The following is a 13,008-nucleotide window of genomic DNA, read 5'->3' as shown; positions in this document are numbered from 1 at the left end:
AATCAAACAAACCTGAACACGTTAATCAATGTCTTCAAGATCACTAGAAAGCTAAAGAAATATAAACTGTGTTTGACTAGGGTTGGAGCTAAACTTTGCAGAACAGTGGTCCTCCTGTTTTGGTTTTCATGTCGACACTACCCATGTAACAATGTTGTGTGAATTGTTAGATAACCACAGGGTATGATTAAAAAGGTCAGAGGCAAATGGGGACAAAGTTCAAAGTCAAAATTGAACGTTGCAAGTCAGGCTATATTAACAAACACCAACTTAACATCAGTCACATTCTCTTTAAATTTTTTTATTTACTTGTTACATTGACTAACATAAATAAACAATTTATTTATGAACAAAAGGCACACAGTTCAAATATAAACAAGGAGAACATATTTACAACTTCGAACAAATAGCAAGTATGGTACGCGAATGGCAGCAATGGGAACGGTGAGTTTTTTTGGAAAAAAGAATAAGAATGTGAAGCTGCAGCAACAGCCTCGAGTCCGAGTGGCAAGCCATTGACGTGCCTGTTACTAATGTGGTTCCAATCCATGGTCATCCATGGAAGCCACAGCAGAGACACTCATCCGCACACACGATTCACACACTAAACTGTCCAGCACTGAGGAGGGACGCCGCACACACATACACACAATCCCCATTTGTATTCACAGGGGCATGAGAAGACGGGCACTGAAAGGTCATACAGAAACCCTCACACGTGAATGAGGGTGGGAACCGTATCCGAACATATCCCATATGGTCCATAAGTTCCTTTCGAATTGCCGGCACACAACTACTCCTGTCTCTTTTCAAACTGGCCGAATGTGCGCACAGGTCTCTTGTGCAGGAATCCAGATGCAGTGCAGTGATCTTCAAATAGCCACTGTATTGCCCACCTCTTCATATTGAATGATAAAGTAAGGATAACTTTGATCATCGCTAAAGATGACAAAGATCTGCGGGTCCATCCAGTTGTCCACGCAGGAGTCAAATAAGTCACTCGAGGCGTCTCTTGGATTCAGAGGAGGTGGTCGGCGCATGGAAGGGTTGCCCACTGTGAACTTGCCCGTCAAGACTTTGGCCAGAAACATGTAGTGCACACCGCGGGGCGAGCGCTTGGAGAAGTTGTGAGAATAGATAGCCTTGCGCGCAAAGTAGCTGCCTTGGCCGAACATGGTGGCGTGCTTGCCGCACACACGTGGGTCGAAATTGTGCTTGCAGATGCCTTCCACCACATCCTGGGACGTTCCGTGGAACAGGTGGCGTTCATTCAGCATGCGGTCCATTTCGTTCATTCGCCGTGACATGTATTCCTTCTTCCTGTAAAGAGAAGGAGAAACATATTTCAGTTAACATTGTTAAAAGAACAGACTAAGACTGTGTACAACAAAACTCTTAATTCGTTGCCTTTACAACCTCACATCTGGTAAATCTTCTCAATTCTGCCACCACTAGCAGGTGACAAAAAAGTTATCTTCGAACCCTGATGCCAATAATTAACGTATGCAAACTTTGTACAACCAAACTTTGTTGTGTCAGAGCACACCAGATGTCCCTGCACAAAAACAAGACAACAAGCCAAACTCTGGAGCGCTCAGCCTGTCATCTGGTCAAATGGAAACAGAGAAGTGAGAGGGTACAGAAAGGGTGAGTGAACAGATGAGCGTCAGGGACCTAAGTGAACCCAGTCAGCAACAGGGCTCCATTAGCCTCGAGTCTGTGCCTCTATTGTTGTGGGCATAGGGGACGCGAGGTCAGCCTGGCTGAGAGAAACTCTCTGATCAGTAGAGTACTCAGTGTGACACGGCCTGGCCCTAACTGACCTCAAATGACCCTGCAGCCACTGACAAGGCCCAGTTGTCACAATCATCGACTGACACGCTCATAGCTGGGGAACAGTGACTCCATATGCGTCAGTAAAATCATCACTCGTGTTGTTTCAGCTTCTCCTTTCATCTCCTTTAAGCTCTTTTACACCAAGCTACTCTGCCATCAGTCTGTTTTGTTCTTTCTTTTTACTGATGCAAACAAATCCTCTTTCATGCTTACCCAGTGACATTCTCTCTCTCTCATTCGTTGGCCAACACCCTGGAAACACTCAGAGCTATTGTACAAAAGATCTTCACCTGCACAAGCATATGAACACACCAACCTTTATTCCTTCAGCTCTCTTTCCCAGGCTACTACAATAAGTGCTTGCAAGGATGAACTAATCACTGGATTTGCCAAACGTTGTGAGGTTCACTGTATTGAATCTTTGAATGATATTCAAGAGTTATGTTTGAGGCATGTAGTAGCATGTATATGATCAGTCTATTCTAGTGGACAGAATCCAAGGTACAGCAAAAATAGTAACATTTTGAATTATTTTTATTACTTAAAATAACTGTTTTCTATTTGAATATATTTAAAAAAAAAAATTTATTCCTGCGATCAATCTAAATTTTTAGAATCATTACTCCTTTCTTCAGTTTATTATTATTATCAATATTTAAAACAGTTGAGTATTTTTTTCAGATTCTTTGATGAATAAAAAGATCCAATTATGTGAAATAAAAAGCTTTTGTAACATTATGCACTATACCATTCAAAATTTGATCAAAAGTGATGATTAAGACATTTATGATGTTACAAAAGATTTCTATTTCAGAAATCATGAAAAAAAAAATAATAATACATGTTTTTGAGCAGCTAATCAGAATATTAGAATGATTTCTGAAGGATCATGTGACTGGAATAATGATGCTAAAAATTCAGCTTTGAAATCATAGAAAAAAAATTAAATTTTAAAATATATTCAAATAGAAAACAGTTATTTTAAATAGTAACTGCTGTTTTTGCTGTACTTGGAAGCAGAAGAGACTTGTTTAAAAAACATTAAAAATCTTACTGTTCAAAAGCTTTTGAGAAGAAGAATTTGCTAATAATACTGCTTTATTATAATTACTAAAGCCTATCTAATATTTGCGAATATTTCCTGGATAAAAAAGTTATAATAATTTGACTTTGCTTCAGTAAAATGACTATTTTACTTGTCTTTATAGTATCATGCTTATTTTTTTTCATGCAGTATAAATGGGTCAGCCTTTACACATTAAAAATATGTAGCTTCCTTCATATTTTAAGAAAGAAGGTTCATTGTAATTAAATGTCTTTGGCATAAAAAAGTTTGAAAACGCCTATGCTTGACTACCTAATTGTAATATACGAAAACTGTCACCACATTATTATATTTTCAAACCTACTGTCTACCCTGCGTTCTGAAACAGCAGTCACTCCAGAAATGGCATAGCTAGACACACGGAAATATGCAAGGATTAGCTAATCGGTCGCATGCTTAAGATAGCAGTGAAGAGACACGCACGCACAAACACACCTCATGAGTCAGCAGCAATAACTCTTTCTTCCTGACTCATCCCTTTTCTGTGACCTGTCGTCCGCGGATGAGGGGGATGGAATGTCTTATTAAAATACACCAAAGCCCCACCACTAGCACCCTGTCCTCTCTCACTCACTTCCTCTCAACATGTTCCACATTTCACATGCTGAGAAGTTCACCTCACGGACCTACCACAAAAAAACATCTGTTTCCGACCAACAAAACTTAGTAAGAACCGTTAACGCGGTTGACACCTAGCAGAATGAAAGCAAACATCAAAGCCTCAGAGTTCTGTTCAGGGGTGAGGCTAAATACTCTCTTTCAGACGTTTATGAAACACAGATCTGTCCTGATAACCTTTTATTGTCTATCTTCGACCAGTTCGTAATATCAGTGTTTACTAAACACTGCTTTGGCCCCAGATAAATAGTCTAAACAACTTTGAACAGCACAAAGGATCTAGACATTGTTTGAGAATCTCCAACCACACCTTTTGTACTTCTCCCAGAGGAAGGGGTTTTGGACACGGAGGATCTTCAGGATGCGGAACTTGGTCTCAGATACGGTCTTGTGGAAGAGGCTATAGACAGTCCGGTAGCTGCGGTCGTCCCGCGAGACGGGCACCTGCAGGTAGTCCTGACTGGTGTTCATGGGCAACCAAGTCTCAGGGTACACTTTGGGGGGACCGTTTGGTGTAGGAGAGAGAGGCTGGTTTCCAGAACTTTCCAGAGAGGAGAGAAATGCTGAGGAAAGGCCACCGAGAGTCCTAAAGAAGAGAGGAAACGCAAGATTAAATTGCTGTTGAGAATTAATTTCTACTGAGAATCATGAAATGTCACTACTTTCATTTGAAAGTTCGGAACTTGTTGTGTTTATGAGTCTTGTGAGGTTGTGGTTAAATGGAGGTCAGGGTTTAGCCCTTGCACATGATTTCTAGCAGGTAAAGGTTATCCCTTAAGTCAGTGTGACTATCTTATGAGTCATCCTTTAACTTTTATCTTGCACTACTTTCCTTTCTCGACTAGATTGCTCTGATTGTGCTGGAACTTCAGCAGTTCCTTTACCATATTTCTGAGAGGCATCGAGGAAAAGCAAATGAAAGGAAACAAGGGCAATCGTTTCGAAGAGATAAGCAAACACTTTCTGGAAAGCAACTGTTAAGGGTCTGTTTGTTAAAAGTGTCTGTGTGTGAATGAAAGGGTGATTTATGCTGCTTGCTGAGCATTAGCTCAGCTGGTGCAGGCAGCGGTTCAGCCAAATTGTCAATCGTACTAATGAGTTCCACCCCTGTGCTCAGGACAATGTGTTCCTGACACTGCAGGACCCTTTAGATAGGGTGGACCAGCATTGCAGTGGCCTCTACCTGACAACAGGAGTGGATTGATGGGAATAAGTTAACTTAAGCGATAAGATGAATAGTGTGTCTAATTTAAGTGTTTTTAAATGGACTAAACGACCTGAAATGTAACGTTCAGTATTGTGATATATAATATTGTCAAAAGGCTAAAAAGGCTAATGCTGGGGATGAAAGCCACGGCTAGACACATTGTCTCTATTGTGAAAAAAATATATAAATAAATAAAAAACAGGCAGGAAAAGATTCAAAACTGCTGTTTGCCTTAATTTACATGCAGCTATAAGGGAACCTACAGAAAAAAAAATATCCACATGTCTCTGACCCTTCACAGGCCTGAGTGACTTACTAGATGTAAGAGATGAAAGACAGGACAGGAAAATGTCGCAAGAACAAAAACCCTAAGTTAGCCAGAAATCTGACTTTCATATAGTCACGTTAGACTCTCTAACATAGAGCCTAACAGGTCTGGAACCCATTTAACCCTCCTCCCTCCCTTCTCCTCTACCTTTTTACATCTGTTGCATTCAGGGTTTTTTTCTTTGTCCCTGCAAATAAGCACACATCCTATTTCAACTGACAACAGATGATAGATATAACAGAGATTTCTCTCCTTAGGAGAATTATGATAGACTAGCCTAGGCTGCAGTCCATGTTCTAGCTTAAGGTGAGTAGGAATATTATGTTTCAGGAAAGCGTTCTGGAGGCACAAGCAGTACTTCAAGCAATTAAAATGAGATATACACTTTAAACCTTTCACTGATGGGAATACTGCAGAGTCCGATATGTTCTCGGCGAGCAGTGAACCGCTTGCGAGTTATCTTGGGGTTTCGGAGCGCATCCAGAGGAAACAATGCTGCCTCTTTTTAAGACGTTTTGAGATACTCTTTTTTGGGACATTCAGTGGTGTCTAACAAAAGTGAGTGCTGAAAGTAAACAAGGATACTCACTGGAGGTAAGGCGTGAGCATGATGGAGGACCTGAACAGTGGTCGTTTTTTGATCTGCCGGCGGAAACCGAAAACAGCATTTTGCTGGAAGCCCTCGCGAATGTTCAGGATGTACTGATTCTGCAGCGTGATGAAACGGACCTCCTTCAGTCCGCGGCCGCTAGCCTCCTCAATCAACCGAACCACCGGCTGTGAAACGGAGAAAGAGAGAGAAAATGAGCTCGACAGAGAAAGAGAGAACAACAGAACGCTTAAATGCGCTCTGACTCCTATTCGATTCATCCGGAGCACTGGTCAGAATGTATCCATCATAGGAGATTTTCAGAGGAAATATAAAGCTTTGTTTTCAAAGGAACGCTTATGCAATGTTCTGATTTCAGCCGCTTGTGAGTAGAACAGGACGTCTTCTCCGGTGTGTGCAAGCCAGTTTGACTTGAGACCCAATAAACAATGTAATCACACGTACATTTATTGAGCCAACCACACACACACACACACACACAAAAACATACACTAACTCTGAGAACTGAAAACCTGCTATTTTTGTGCGGTTAATCTCATAAAATCTTTCAAGAACAGGTTTCAGTTTTATTTCCACCCAAAAATCTAAAGTTAGGGGGATTGGTTTCATGATATGATCTTTTAATATTTTCAAAGAAGTCTCTAAGTCTCTTAACAATATGATATGTCATTACCATTTAATATATGTTATGTGTCTCACCTCTGAGTATTCTCTCCAGCCAAAGTTATCTCTACAGTAGTACTTCCACACAGTCAGGCAGTTAGGGGCGGGGCTTGTGGTTGTGGTTGTGGTTGTGGGTGTGGCTGTGGAGCTGGAAGGCGTGGACAGACGCCTGACGAGGTCAAACTCCAGGTCACAAACTCGCATGGCACTGAAGTCCAACGTAAACACTCGACCGCTGTGCGTGAAACAAAAGTAAACAGATGTAAACACAAAATCCCAAACACATACACATGGCAGTCACTTACACATAATAAAAACAGTTGGTTCAGTTCCCGACAGCTAATAATCTGTTCTTGAGGCTTGACATCAGTAAACTTCCCTGGCCTTTGAAGGAAAAACAACGTCTTACACCTAATTTAATTTCCTTGGGCTTATTAGAAAACTCTCCCTTGGTCTTTGTGGTCCTCAAATCCTGAAAAACCCAATGAGGGGTGAGATTGTCCTCCAGACGGAGGGGGATGGAATGGAATGGTGACCCCCTGGCTGCCCCCTGCGTTCAGACCCCAGCTTTTTAGGTCACCCCCCCAGGGGTGGTGGTTTGTTAATAATGGCCTCATCGATCACACTTACTCTCCAGCACAAAGAGGATTTGGGGTTAAAGGTGAAATGTCTGGGCAAAAGTGGTTCAAATAATGCCCAACCCACATGAGGGGAGAAGAATAAGAGGCATGTACAGGCCTTTTAAAGGTCCCATATCGTCAAAATCAAAATTTCCTGGCTTTTTTCATGATAACTACGGTCTAGGGGCTATCTAACTACCATATGAGTTTCAAAACAGTCAATCCACAGTAAGCTGCACACAGCCTGCTTAAAGTAGCTGTTCATTTTCACGAGCAGCTGTGACTTCCGTAACGATGTGACGTCCGATCGACTCAAGTCACCGCCTTCAGTCACAAACCAACGTCCCACCCTCCTTTTGTCAAACCCCCAGACAACAACGCATCCATTCCATTGAGCAACAACAACAGGAAAACAAGTTGAGAAAACCCTGTTCAGTCGATAGATGTCAAGCTACGATCATTACACAGGCTTCAGAACAACGTTAATATAAGAGACCAGCGGCACGTCAACTTCAGCCTCTTTCACACAGCGATTCCGGTAAATACACGGATAATGTGTCCCACGATTTGTTCCGGAATTGTTTAATTTGGTTAATTAGGGCCCGAGCACCGATGGTGTGAGGACCCTATTGAATCTGCTCCGTTTATTATTATTATTATTATTATTATTCTTCTTCTTCTCCAAAGTGAATCGCATTTTAGAGGACCTAAACATTCCCGAAAACTCACAAAACTTTGCACACACATCAAACCTGGCGAAAATTTACGTCTGATTTGGGTTTCAGAAGTGGGTGTGGCAAAATGGCTCGACAGCGCCACCTTTAGACGTTCAGCGGTGTGCGCTTTCAGCTGTGATTCACGTACATGCACCGAAATCGGTACACACATGTAACTCACCAATACCTACAAAAAAGCCTCTTGGAACAAAATCCGGAACCCAACAGGAAGTCGGTTAATATTAAAATTCTCAGCAAAATTTGTGTCATTTTTGCCTTTTTCAGGTGTCGTACTTGAACGAACTCCTCCTACAGATTTATTCGGATCAACGCCAAATTTGCAGAGTCTAGTCTAAAGCCCTTTGTGACGTTAAATTGTGAAGATCTAGAGTTTTCATCGGAGGGCGTGTCCGTGGCGGCCTCGCAAATTTCGATGTTTCGCCATGAAAAAGGAAGTTGCTATAACTCAGGCATACAATGTCCTATCTGTCCCAAACTTCACATGTGTGATAACACTCCTGACCTGAAGACATCTAGATGCCCATATTCAGTTATAGTCATAGCGCCACCTGCAGGCAACAGGAAGTGTCATGCTGTACTCTACAACCAACTCCTCCTAGAGATTTATTCAGATCAACACCAAAATCGGTCAGTCTAATATAAAGGCCGTAGCGATGTTAAATTGTGAAGATCTTGAGTTTTCGGTAAAGGGCGTGTCCGTGGCGGCCTGACAAATTTCGAGGTCTCGCCATGGATATAAAACTTGTTATAACTCAGCCATAAAATGTCCGATTTGCCTCAAACTTCACATATTCGATAAGAGTCCTGGCCTGAACACATCTGAAGGCCAATATTCTATTATAATCACAGCGCCACCTGTTGGCAACAGGAAATGACTTGTATCAAACTCCTCCTAGAGATTTAATGATGTCAACATTATATTTGGCCATTCTGATCTAGAGGCCTTAGAGATGTTAAATTGTGAAGATCTTGAGTTTTCGTTAAAGGGCGTGTCTGTGGCGGCATGACAAAGTTTGATGTTTCGCCATAGACATATAAGTTGTTATAACTCAGCCATAAAATGTCCGATCTGCCTCAAACTTCACTGGTTTGGTAAGAGTCCTGGCCTGAAGACACCTAAAGGCCAATATTCAGATATTATCATAGTGCCACCTGTTGGCAGCAGGATATATCATATCTTTCACTAACTCAAACATACCAAGGTCAATCTGCACCAAACTTCATATGATTGATGAAAGTGGTGGCCTGAACACATCTACATGCCAATAATCAGTTATATGCATAGCGCCACCAGCTGGCAGCAGGTAATTTGGCACATTTAAGTGACTTTGATCTATTTTTCCTACATTTACTGTATTAAAAGCATACTGCCCACCGTTTGCTGTGTTCCTAAAGCCACCGGTCGGCGGTGAGCCCGTGTGCGAGGGCCCGTTCATCGCTGCTTGCAGCTTTAATTCACAGTTGTTTTCCGGAATCTGTGCTTGCTTTACACACAAACCATAAAGACATGTGACGTTTGGATGTGAGATGTAATGCGACGCGTACGTTTCACTAAACTGAAACTAACCTGAACAAACTGTGCTTCAGCGCTGATAGTGAGGAGCTGACTCTGCCCGATGATCGCTGCTTCATTCCACTTTGCACGTAACGTTATTTTTCGTTGTGAAGAGTCGCTTGATAACGTGCATCATTACTACAACACTGCCTTTAGGTTCTGGCTTTGGTTCACACGGTTCCCGTAATTTTCCAGAATCAGCGCGCATTGTGAAAGGGGCTTTACTAAAGCAACAGTTATGTAGCCTACTGCATTCGGTGTTTGTAAAAGAAAAAACATTAATGATCATTCTAAAATATCCTGTTGAGTATCAGCTCTCTCTATTGCTCTGAGCTCGCTTACGCTTACAGCATACATGACCGTAGTTACCTGTGATTGGCCTGGTTGTGCGTCACTCAGAAAACAACAGGCCAATCAGAAGAGAGGCTCATTAATATTAATTAGATGGGCCAAAATCGACCTGTTTTTGACAGAGCTCCTAAAAAAGGAGCTGTAAAAATATATTGAGATGGATTTTGGCACTTATACCGCAAATATATATTCTTAAGGACATCAACAAATAAAATAAACCTCCAGAAATGTGTACGATATGGGACCTTTAAATGCTCAAATCATATGAATGTGCTCAAATTACTTCTGCTCAAAGCTAGTCAAACACAAACTATTCATTATTAATGCCCATTTGAGTTCCTGAAGGGTCAAATATGAAACAGCAGAAAAAAATGTTATCAGATAAAAAGGAGCAAGAAACGTAAAATTTTACCCTCTCGCTCAAGCACACCTGTAAAGGTCAAAGACCCAGACAACTGCTGAGTGTACTAGACCGAAACTGCCCGACACACTCAAAATCAACACACTAGAGAGTTTTGAGAGCTAATCTCAGAGGCACACCAGAAGGACACAGAGCTTTGACAGGATGGGTGGACTGAGGCCTGAAAGAAACACTCACAAGCGAACGTGGTGAACAGGCGGGAGGTAGACTAAACACTGGATGTCCAAAGTACAAGAGAGGGGGCCAAGCAGAGAGAAGATCTCAACAACCTCACAAATACATGCACACAGAATACAATTAAACAGCAAGAGGTCACTTGTGAGCATTAACAAGCTTCCAAAACATGGCTATAGTAGACTAAACATGAGCACATTGATCAAAAACAATCTATGTTGCAATGAACTAAAAAGAAGAAAATGCTATGATGATCTCAGTCCTTTTTATAGACTATATGGTAATGAGAATGCCTATTTGTCATGAAAATAATGTCCCCATGCAAAAATCTGCTATATTTATTCTTTCGATTTTTGGAATATGACCAGAAAATTTCAGAATGACAAACGGCATTTTAAAAGGTGGGAGAAAAAAGCATCCGAGAGAACCGAGTGCAGCACACAAGCTGCCAAAACTGTCATCATAGTCAGAAGATGGCAAAGAACAGATAGAATAAGCAAATGAGGGTTATTCGTCTTCCCTCACTCAAGCTCACACAATGTCTTTCTATCTTTGAAATCATGCCAACAGACACCAAATCTGATCTAAAAAATGCATGACAAACAAAACCAGGCCCAGACTTCTCATGCACGCATGCGCGTGTATGGAAGAGAGAGAGAGCGAAAGAGAGAGGGCGGAAGATGCTTATCATTGCTGTCTTAACTGACCTACTGAATTGAGTCAGCCCAAAACACACGTATGCATAAACCAGCCATTCACACACACACACACACACACACACACACATGTTGGGTTTACATGTTTTATGGGGACATTCCATAGGCGTAATGGTTTTTATACTGTACAAACCGTACTTTCTATCGCCCTACACCTACCCTACACCTAAACCTAGCCCTCACAGGAGATTGTGCACACTTTTACTTACTCAAAAAAACTCATTGTGCATGATTTATAAGCCTGTTTCCTCATGGGGACCTGAGAAATGTCCCCAGAAGGTCAAAATCTACTGGTATTCCTATCCTTGTGGGGACAACGTGATGAATACCAGGTACACACACACACACACACACACACACACACACACACATGTTGGGTTTACATGTTTTATGGGGACATTCCATAGGCGTAATGGTTTTTATACTGTACAAACTAGGGCTGGGCGATAAAACGATAACGATATATATCGCGATAGACAAGAGATCGATATCAATAAAAAATATGTTCGATAAAACGTTCGATATTTTGTATTCTTCGTCGGCCGCCCAGCCCCCCTTTAACGTCCAGTTAATTTTATTTTCTATATAGCGCCAGATCACAATAGAAGTAAAGGTTATCTTTCCTACAGAACGAGTCCTAGTTGTTGTATTAAACAAACTAAATAGCCTTATGTTATTAATCTTATTTACACGACGGCATGTCATTTCTGTCTCTACATGATCGCGCGTTTACAATGTCTCCTCACAGACAGGATCGCGGACTCCATTCATAAAAACGGACTTTACTATAGGGCAGAATTTTTGGATCAATAAATCAAAAGTTGGTCTGTTAATTCATTCCGATCGCGATATGGACAAGTGTCTGTGAAAACTGAAATGCAAAAAGACCGTTTCAATAAGAATCCTGGGTGTTCCGTTTGCCTCTGTGTATGAATGGAAGAGACGCGTTTTATTTTCACTACACGCATACTGCACACGTGACGCTAATTTTTGGCCTTTGCATCTCACATGAACAGACAAACTCCAATAAATAGTATACATCTCCAAAGCTGCTGTGATTGTCACTTTTTGTCAGTTTTACCGTTTCATTTGTGAAGCATCATTCATACACACTGAAACTTCACGGCAACCTGTCAAAATAAAAGTACGGTGTAACAGAACAATCTTGTATTACTTTGTACAGTATGTAGGTGTTTATATGTTCACATTTAAATAATTTACATAAAACAATATATATGATAAAAAATATAAAATAAAAAGAGTCACCACTTAATTGTTGAGAAAATACTATTATTATTAAACCTTTTTATAACTGTATATAATTTTTCTCCTATGTATTAATTTTAACAGTAAAGCTCCGATTATCTTTATTTTTAAAAATAAATCAGTGATTTTGCTTTCATTTGATTATCAGAAAAATTAAAACAAAAATTTCTGAAAAAAGCAAAAGATTGTAGGGCCCTATTGTTCAAAATGTTGAAAGTTTTGGACTTATTTTTTCACTGAAATAAATGTTTTCGTTATTACACAAAGTAGGCTAAAGTACCGGGAAAGATGTAACGTTGGCTACTGGCAACCAGCAATCTGTGCAGAAATAAATATTATCAGCCAAGTACTTTGCAACAACCACCTCTGACCTGTGGTCAAGCCGTACTTCTGGGCCATACATTAGCTTGACCATTCACTTCATCGACAATGAAATTGTGACTTTAGACTTATGTTTACATTTTAATTATTTGAGTTTTCCATGGTTGTTGACATTTCTGTCTTAATAACTGAGGGGATTATGATCAGAGGAAGGTTAAGTTTAAAAATAAAAATGTTTGAATGTAATATATTTTTCTCCTGGTCCTTATTTTAAATGGTCATAAAAAAATCAATAATTATCGATATCGACCGATATGAAACACTGATATCGTGATATAGTTTTCAGCCATATCGCCCAGCCCTAGTACAAACCGTACTTTCTATCGCCCTACACCTACCCTACACCTAAACCTAGCCCTCACAGCAGATTGTGCACACTTTTACTTCATCAAAAAAACTCATTGTGCATGACTTATAAGC

General features: G+C 40.7%; 1 protein-coding gene across 1 annotated transcript in view; it reads right to left on the bottom strand.

The window, feature by feature from the left end:
- Positions 1 to 285: 285 nt before the first annotated feature.
- The window catches only part of tiparp (TCDD-inducible poly(ADP-ribose) polymerase), a 28,799-nt gene continuing 16,076 nt past the window's right edge, over positions 286 to 13,008 (bottom strand). The window contains exons 3-6 of the mRNA XM_073850672.1: positions 6,404 to 6,602; positions 5,684 to 5,871; positions 3,870 to 4,145; positions 286 to 1,320 (exon numbers count right to left, since the gene is read on the bottom strand). Coding sequence (XP_073706773.1) covers positions 873 to 1,320; positions 3,870 to 4,145; positions 5,684 to 5,871; positions 6,404 to 6,602 — 1,111 coding nt within the window. The 3' untranslated portion in view covers positions 286 to 872. The remainder of the gene's footprint in view (positions 1,321 to 3,869; positions 4,146 to 5,683; positions 5,872 to 6,403; positions 6,603 to 13,008) is intronic.

Source organism: Garra rufa, chromosome 11, assembly GCF_049309525.1.
Source record: "Garra rufa chromosome 11, GarRuf1.0, whole genome shotgun sequence".
NCBI lineage: Eukaryota > Metazoa > Chordata > Actinopteri > Cypriniformes > Cyprinidae > Garra > Garra rufa.
The sequence above is the reverse complement of the archived record's forward strand: the minus strand, read 5'-3'. Positions and strand labels throughout refer to the sequence as shown.